Source organism: Notothenia coriiceps, unplaced genomic scaffold, assembly GCF_000735185.1.
Source record: "Notothenia coriiceps isolate Sejong01 unplaced genomic scaffold, NC01 NC01_scaffold00018313, whole genome shotgun sequence".
Taxonomy (NCBI): domain Eukaryota; kingdom Metazoa; phylum Chordata; class Actinopteri; order Perciformes; family Nototheniidae; genus Notothenia; species Notothenia coriiceps.
In genome coordinates this window covers 2,054-10,879 of record NW_011351014.1, presented here as the reverse complement: position 1 = coordinate 10,879, position 8,826 = coordinate 2,054, and the positions used below count along the sequence as shown (strand labels likewise).

The 8,826-nt window shown below is 37.9% G+C and overlaps 1 protein-coding gene across 1 annotated transcript; it reads right to left on the bottom strand.

Annotated features, from left to right (window-relative positions):
- Nucleotides 1-4,851: 4,851 nt before the first annotated feature.
- snrpc (small nuclear ribonucleoprotein polypeptide C) lies at nucleotides 4,852-8,405 on the bottom strand. Its single transcript, XM_010777615.1, has 6 exons — nucleotides 8,319-8,405; nucleotides 7,463-7,505; nucleotides 7,245-7,353; nucleotides 6,518-6,577; nucleotides 5,980-6,084; nucleotides 4,852-5,418 (listed from the first exon to the last, which is right to left on the bottom strand). Exons 1-6 carry the CDS (start codon nucleotides 8,324-8,326, stop codon nucleotides 5,297-5,299), a joined length of 447 nt encoding a protein of 148 aa, XP_010775917.1. The 5' UTR covers nucleotides 8,327-8,405; the 3' UTR covers nucleotides 4,852-5,296.
- Between the last annotated feature and the right edge of the window lie 421 nt (nucleotides 8,406-8,826).

The following is an 8,826-nucleotide window of genomic DNA, read 5'->3' as shown; positions in this document are numbered from 1 at the left end:
AGTAGTAGTAGTAGTAGTACGTACGTAGTAGTACGTAGTAGTGTGTAGTAGTGTGTGTGTGTGTGTGTGTGTGTGTGTGTGTGTGTGTGTGTGTGTGTGTGTGTGTGTGTGTGTGTGTTTTATCTGATCCGGATGGTTACTAATTTCTTAATTAATTTCTTTATGGCAGTCATTTTTGACCGGGAACACCATAGGTGTTACAAAGTTGACTAAATCATCCAGAATTCAATGAAAGTGGTGATCAGTAATTGTGTATGTTCAAATGTCTACTGTGAAGGATATCATGAAGCCTTAATGCAATCGAATGTAAAACAAAAAAGTTATGGTTGATGAAAGTAGGAAATCGGTCAGATTTGACCCGAAGACAACAGGAGGGTTTTAAAGTAAACATGAAGTGAGCACATTTCACATCAGAACTTTTTGACTTTAATGAATCCCAGGTAATCATCAAGGGAATGTGGTTTTCTCCCAAGCCTAACTTGTCCTACAATTCTTCAAAAACACATGACATTTAACGCTTTTTCAGGAACTAAATTTTTCTCATCAATCATCCAAAATATCAGTTAATCCTCTGCAGAGTCTATCTAGGAGTGGTCTCCCTCCTAAATGTATTAGAATACATATTTCTCCTGATCAAGGATTATTTCCTGAACTCCTGAGCTGTAATCATAAACACTTTTCCCCACTCCACTTCATTCCCTTCAGGGCACATTCCACTTCATGGCTAGATTGAATATTCATAAAGACTCTTCTGATTTTAGATGACACAGGGGCATCCGCCTATGCAAGACATATGCATAAAATGTGCATTAACATAGTTTTACTCTGTCGCGCTGATGTGGAGAGTGGATGTTCATGAGGCTTTTAATGGAATCCATCGCTTAGAGTGGCCATCAGATTGCTTGTAATCTGTCAACGTCTCTTTGGGAATCAAAATGTACAACTTGCGAGACTGACAGCTACCAAAACTACTCTGAGGTCGGTGCACTTCAGTTCAGATTGCTTTCGCTTTCCTTCAAGTATATAAATTGGAAAACACAGCGTGAAACATCTGGCTATTTCCCCCAACAAATGTGTTTATTTTTTATTTGTTGCCTAGACATTTCCTAAACCATAAAGCCACAAAATAGTCCTCTGGGAGTGTGAGATAGTAAGATATTTGAAAGCTCATGGAAGCACATAATCAGTCATAGCACATCATTCCAGTGTCGTGGTCATAATGGCAGAAAACACTGACTCTCTAGCTCCATCTGTTGAGACATTGTCATAATTATACACAGGCGTTTGTGATAATGGATACATTATGCTGCTGAATTCTTCAAGGCATTGAAGACACAAATGCCAGCTGAGATAACGATTCACTGGCAGCCACAGATTGTTATGCAGCAGCTGTAATTATTCAAACATTCTCCGCTGAATAAACTAATGAGGTCCGGGTCAGTGTGCTCATTTGTCCAGTGACAGAAGTATTTTAAACATCAGGCTGTTTTTATATCTGCTTGTGAGATTTAGCTTCTTGAGGATGATGCAATTGGCAGGACTCAGATTTCAGGGTGACCTGTCTTTCAGGGCTAACTCACTTAAACACATTCACACCTCCAGGCAGAGAGAACATGGCGCAGTCACTCAGGGAAAACCTCAGGTGGATCGCTTGGGGTTCAAATACAGAGTCTCTGTGCCGTCTGGCAGCGCTGCTAACCTCATTTATTGAATTAAGGGTTGACAACTTGAATCTTTTCTTTAATAAGTGTCTTATAAATTATTTTAGAGAAGTGTGAGGAAGAGCCTGGTGCTTGAAACAATACACATCAGATTTGCAATCCTTAGCATACTACGGTATAAACGGGTCGTTTTTTGTAGACCTGTCTGCCCGTTTTGTGAGTGCACTGCGCGCGTGCGCGCTTGCGGCATTGTTTGGGAAGACCTAATTAAAATACCGTCCGCCGTCCTCTTTGAGAAACATACACAACGCAGACAGACACCGCTCACAAAAGTATCAGATTTTCTTTTGATTGTCTATCATTAACTATAAAAAAAATATCGGCGTTTTAACACTAAGTTTATATATGTACTTATTTTTACGGTTTGCATATGAGGTGGTCCGCGAAAATCCTTGATGATAAATATTGGTCCGCATAAACAAAACGTTTGAGAACCCCTGGTCTAGACCCCAGCTAGCCAATCAGAGCAGACTGGGCTCTGCCTTCAGACAGAGGGTGAAAAGAGGTGCTGCAGCACAGGCAGTATAAAGAGCTTTTTGAACATTAAAGCTTGTAATCATGTCACAGAAAAGGCTCAACATACACATTTGAACCCGATTATGATTATAACATCTCTTCTTTAACTTTTTAGACAAAAATGTCCACTATTTGTCATTCCAGCCTCTGAAAAGGTAGCATTTGCTCTTCTTGGTCATAGTAAAATGTTTTTTTGTTTTTTTATTTATGATCAGACAAAATATGACATGTGAAGGCATAAAACATTTGCACGATAAATGTTATACCAGGCAATTTTTTTTCAATAAAAAAAAAAGATTCAGCAGCTTCATCACTACCAATATTCCACATCATTGTTGTCACTGCCTTGAGTAGCCAAATAAAACTGTTATTGTCTAAACCTCAGCTGTTACATTTTAACTACATCTAGATCTGCGTGTCAGAACTGTTATATTCTTACCTCATCAAGTTGTAACCCTGTAAGCAAAGAAATACCCGACACAAAGCAGATGCACAAAAACATTATCATTAAATCAGTGTTGTATCTGGCGAGCCAGCTAACCGTAACACTTCAGGGCAGGGGTGTCAAACTCAATTTCATCGCGGGCCACATCAGCATTATGATTGCACCCAAAGGGCTGGTTGTAACTTTAAGACTATATAAAAATACATATATTTAATATATATAAAATAATGTATTATATTACATTATTACTTTTTTTAAATTCACACAACATCCTTAACCCTATGCAATCTGGATTCAGATCAAAGCAGCTGAACTGTGACTGCCAGTCTGAAAGTTTTAGATGATATTAAGGGTGCTTTGGATAAAAAATCTGTTTGTGTTGCATTGTTTATTGATCTAGATTCTAGCCAAAGCATTTGACACTGTAGATCACCACATTCTGTCTAATGTGATGTTGATGTCTCGTTTCGGTCATAACGCCATTTGCTGGTTTCAAAGTTATCTAACCGACCGTACTCAATGCGTCTGGGTAGTACTGTCTCTGACCCTGTCACCTTGAAGAAGGGAGTTCCACAGAGCTCTATTTTGGGGCCTTTGCTCTTTTTATTATGTAAACAATATTTGTAATCAGATACAATTTTTTACCTATCATATGTATGCTGATGACACTATTGTATACTCATGTGCTCCTTCTCTGGATATGGCCATTTCCAATTTAAAATCTGATTTTATCACGCTGCAGCATGCACTTATTGATTCCAAACTGCTTTTGAACAGTAAGAAAACCAAAGCAATGCTTTTTGCTCCCAAGTCAGCGTCCTCTTGCCTCTCCATTGACACCCTTGATGGCGTCTCTGTTGAGTTTGTCGATACCTACAAATATCTTGGCTTTTGGTTGGACAGTAATCTGAACTTCAAACACCATATTGAAGTTCTAACAAAGAAATTGAAATTCACTCTTGGCTTCCTTTACAGACTTAAATGTTGTTTTTCAACTTCATCCCGTAAAAGGTTGGTCTCTGGCTTATTCCTGTCCCAGCTGAACTACGGTGATACCATTTATAGATTTGCCTGTCCCACTGTTTTGGCCAAACTTGACCCACTCTACCATGCTACACTGCGTTATACTGTATATCAAATGCACCCTATAGGACTCATCATTGCAAACTGTATAGCCTAACTGGATGGTCCTCACTCACTATGCGTAGGATGCAGCATTGGTTTTTATTAAGCCATTTTAGGTAAGCTTCCACTGTACATATGTGCCAGATTTGCTCCAGTTTGTGACTCTTACAACCTCAGATCCAGTGCCTGGATACGGTTCCAGGTACCTGCCGTGCGGACTGAGGCTGGGAAAAGGAGTCTTTTTTATTATGGTCCTTGGTCTTGGAATGACCTTCAATCACACCTCAAACTGACGGCACTTGTCTCAATAGCATGTTTTAAATGGAAGTTGTCTGAAGTCCTTACCACCAGCTGCTCTTGCAGTAATAAGTAGTGTACCTTTATTACTGTCCTAATGTGCACAATGTAGTGACTGCTTTTTCGTCTTTCGTTTTCTTATTTATGTTCTCTGTATTTTATATGTTTGTGTTATGTAACGTTGCAGCCTTCTTGGCCAGGTCAGCCTTGCAGATGAGATTCTATCTCAATGCTTTGATCTGGTTAAATAAAAGGTTAAATAAATAAAAAAATAAAAAATGATTGCCTCTGCATTGGATTATTATCAGGTAATTTCTAAGAAAAAAAATTACATAAAAAAAAAAATAACATTCGGAGAGAAAAAAAATCTAATTCTGAGAAAAAAAATTCAAATTTGAGATGCATTGTGGGACATGCTTCTGTAAATCCCCATGTAACCGTATAATAAACATATTATATTCTTTGCAAGGTCTTGCGGGGCCACATAAAATGAGGTTGAGGGCCGGATTTGGCCCCCAGGCCTTGAGTTTGACACCCCTGCTTTAGTGTGTCTTTTGCATTTCTTGAAAGAAAAGTGCTCCAATTTCTTCTCAAGGCCGAAGCTAACGTTTTTCAGTCTGCCGTTTGGTGCTGAGGGGGGAGTTTAAAGTGATGTTTTAGAGCTTTTTATCCCATAAACAGAGCTTCAACCTCACTTGAATTCTAATCAGCCGGAATGATTGAGATCGATTGAGATCGACTGAAATCTTAAAGAAACAAGTTTGAAATCACTGTTTTATTTCCCAATGCAATGAAATATAACAAAAACATGTAAAACCTAAAAACAAAAAGTAAAAATATAGTAACAAATATTGTCATATCAAACACGCTCTTCAAATGTGGGTAATGAGCAGTTTGTCAGAGTGAGACGAGATATCAAAAATGAACACAAAGTGGGCATTTCGTTAAAAAAAAGAAACTCTTTAAAACGGGGATCTGAAATTCTTCTAATTTAAGGAAAATTAATAAATGTCACGATTCCGGCACAAGAAGAAACGGTAGGTATTAAAAAAAAAAGACATTATTTCATCAGGGACTTCAGCGTGGACATTTGAAGATTTAAGAGGTGGTATTGAAAAAAGTGTTAGCCCAAGTGTCCTCACTAGACAAAGTCTGTTCATGGCAGCAAAGAGCGGAGAACATCCATGCGGTCTTATCTGTCCGGTCGCATCATGCCCGGCCGTACGGGCATCATCATCGGTCGGGGGTGACGCATCATGTGGGGCGGTCCGGGCATCATCTGCATGGGTCCTCCCATCGGCGGCCTCATGCCTCCTAGAGGAGACAGCGAAGGGTACACAGCTTAGGGTATTGATTTATGACAACAGCTGTTCATGTAGGAGTCACATCAGTGCATTAGAAACTTCACAACTCACTGAGAATAACCTGGTCCAGATTTAACTCCAACTCTTTCATTGGACATTGAATGGGACGTTGTGCTATAGAAATAAATGCTATAGATTGACTCTTCTGTACTCATTATGTTTTTCTATGTATAACTCTTTGTTTTACCTATGCTTTCAGTACATTTGGTTTTAGGACACAATCATTTTCACTTTAGGTTCATTTAATTTCTTTAGTTACAATAGTTGAAAGTAATTTATTTAATAAAATGTTAGATAACAGTCAACTATTTGATCAATCCACATGAGGTGTGCTTTAGAAAAGATATATATTGTGTTAGAAATGTGTTTGTTTTTTCAGTCAGTGAATAGGCAGTCTGCTTAAAGAGGTAAAAGAAATACAGGCCATCCAAAAACTGCACAAGAGCAGAGGATACTGATGTTACTTTACACTAATTAGGAACGAGTAGAGTTAAATAAAAGTATTTCTTACCAGGTCCACCTGGCATCATCCCATGTGGTGGGGGCCCCATCATGGGCATCATAGGAGGTCCTCCCATGGGGGGCGTTGGTAGCATACCTGGCCGAGGAGGCCCACCTGCGTTAAAAACAGCAAACGTTAAGTTTACATTCAATGATAAGACATTATTCTATCCATAAGAAAAGTTCAGATTCCCGTGCATCACAGTACATTGTGCTATATTCTTTGAGGATATAGTTTGTGGTCTTGTTGAATTAAATGGGCTTGACATAGTATTTGAAAGTTCTCAGTATGATGAAACATCATTTTTTTAATGTTTTTGTCTTTGTTTTAGCCGCGTCATTGCAGGTGCTCTTTAACAAAAGTAAAATGTTACACAAGTAAAGGAAAACACCGGCTAAGTAAAAAGGGTTTCATATTCGGTTTATTTTCATGTCCAGTTGAGTATTATTTGTATGTGGTAGTTGTAATTCTTAAAGAATACAAACGCTTCACGATTTTGATGAATGTTTATTCTAATCAAATGATGATACATCAAAGATGGACTCACCTGGGGGGGGCCCACCAGGGAACGGCGTGGGAGGAATCTTTCCCTGTTGAAAGGCAGCCGCTGTCGGGAGAAAGGACAACACATTAAACACACATATTTAAATGTCCAGCACATCATCTTTCTTGTGTTTGTAAAGAGTTCATTGAAGCGTGTTTCATGCTGTATACACTGAATGCAAAAAACACAAAAGCTCCCCTCGTCTTTCTACGAATGTGCACAGATAAATAAATACCCTACGTGAAAAAAAAGAGAAGCCATTTTGAATGCTTTACTTGCATAAAGGATGTATGGCTACTCTCTTTTTGTGTTGCAAAGGATCATTTGGTGTGTAAAACATGTTCCTCCACAGTGGACAATAACACACTTGAGCATCTGTAATGTGGATTAGTGGTTTGTAATCTCAGAGGGGGCCGAAGTGAGCTGCTGAACATTGTGCACAATGTAAGCAAAGAGCCTGGAAGTCCCACACATGTGTAAGCATGAGTTGTGTGGGATCCGTAACAGGCTTTACTCCAACACCTCGCTGATTTTCTATACAAGGATATTAAATATGAAGGTAAAAAATAATGCATAGTTATCGTAAGTTATTTGTTACTACAGCTAGAAGTCCGACAAGGTTTTGGAGTGAGTGGTAAAACGTCCAAAGAAACACAAACAGCAGTTGCTTTGTACTTCTAAAATGCACTTAGCTGCGTTATCCAAATACTTGATCCGATAATGTGCTTACTTGTTTTATCGATCAGGCTCTGAGCCTGCTCCTCCATCCATTTCTGGTAGTAATCTTTTACATTTTCTTTGTGTTTTCGGCCACTGCAGTGGGTCTTCCTCACCGATGGCTAAGAACAGAAAACAGACAGATTTGTAGATATTTAACAGGAGCAAAATACATTTAAGTCCGATTCTTTAATATTTGACAATAGTTTGATACACACAAGTTCAACTTACCGAATCATGTGTTAGGTAGGTGTCACAGTAATCACAGTAAAACCTGTCAAAAATAAAAGTTTGGGGGTTAACACAAAATCACGACTTGAACCAAAACTCTTCTCTTCAAATAAGAGCTGCATGGTACAGTTGAAGTCTTTCTTATGGTTTGTCTTGGCCTTGTGTCCTGCAGGTTTTTCTATATATTTAAAATATTCAATGGACATTCAAATGACTTAGGCCTTAGTTTAGGTTAGCAAAGAAAAACTCATAGAAAACCTAATTCATTCCTTAGTATCATGCTACTCATTTTCTATTATTTTTCCTATCCACTCATTTTATTAGGATGTGTTGTGCTCTGCAGCTGCTCCACTTTAAAAAGCTGTGGCCCAGTGACGACGTTCACCTTGGATGTAAATGATTGTTAGTATGCAAGATATATTGTTTTAAAACAATCAGCATAATGTCTTCTCTCTTTTTCTTTTTTTTTTTAAAGGAATATTACGTAGTAAAAAATTCGCATTACACGTTACAAGGTCTAAAATCTAAACACTTTAATTAAAAAAGCTTTATGTTTAGGTTGATATAGTTAAAGTCCTAAATATACAAAAATGAACCAGTTGCTTTTGTATCACGCTGCTGCAGATACATCTTCCTGGAAATTGTTAATGTTCACGTTGGGGCTGAGTCCAGCAAATAGACAGAGCCCAAACAAAGCTCACAGCGTTCACTGGAAACAAACTGGTCTGTTTCAATTAGTTTACAGTTATATTTAAGCGCCGTTCGGTGCTTACTACAAAAACAAATAATATTTAATTGGGTTGAAATGTAAAAATCAAAGATTAAGCTTACAAGGGCAAGTAAGATCTTTACTTACTTAGGCATGTTCCCCGGCAATCTCCGTCAAGAGCGCGATTCCGGTGTCCCCACAAACTGTTCCTACCACATATAAGACCTGCCGACCGTTGGTTCCGCCTGAAAGTGCGTGAAAATCACTGCACTACTGATAATATATTTGTCCCCCTTCACACGAAATCCATACTCTACTCATATTTAACGGTTAAGGAAAACAAATCTAATCAAATAAAACAACATATAGAGTTATCTATATAAAATACATTGCAATTGTGGGAAGGAGGGAAGTTTTAAAGGGAAAATCAAAAAAATGTGAAAAAATTCCAAATCTAAGGTAGGCCTATAGCTGTAAAATTATTAATTTGTTTTTAATTGATAAACGTAATACTTTTATGATAATACCAATAATTATATTAATAATCCTATGATATTTATAAAAAAATACTTGGTTAAAAGCTATGCTTTAGTTTATATCTTAATGAAAATAAATGTTGTGGAAAATCTACATCAAATGGTGTTCTTCTCTTGTA

Excerpts from the sequence above, each read along its gene's own strand:
- snrpc (XM_010777615.1), bottom strand. Across the intron at positions 7,354-7,462 it reads CCTACCTAACACATGATTCG|CCATCGGTGAGGAAGACCCA; the intron begins GTAAGTTGAACT and ends TTCTGTTCTTAG. Across the intron at positions 6,578-7,244 it reads GAGCCTGATCGATAAAACAA|CGGCTGCCTTTCAACAGGGA; the intron begins GTAAGCACATTA and ends TTCTCCCGACAG.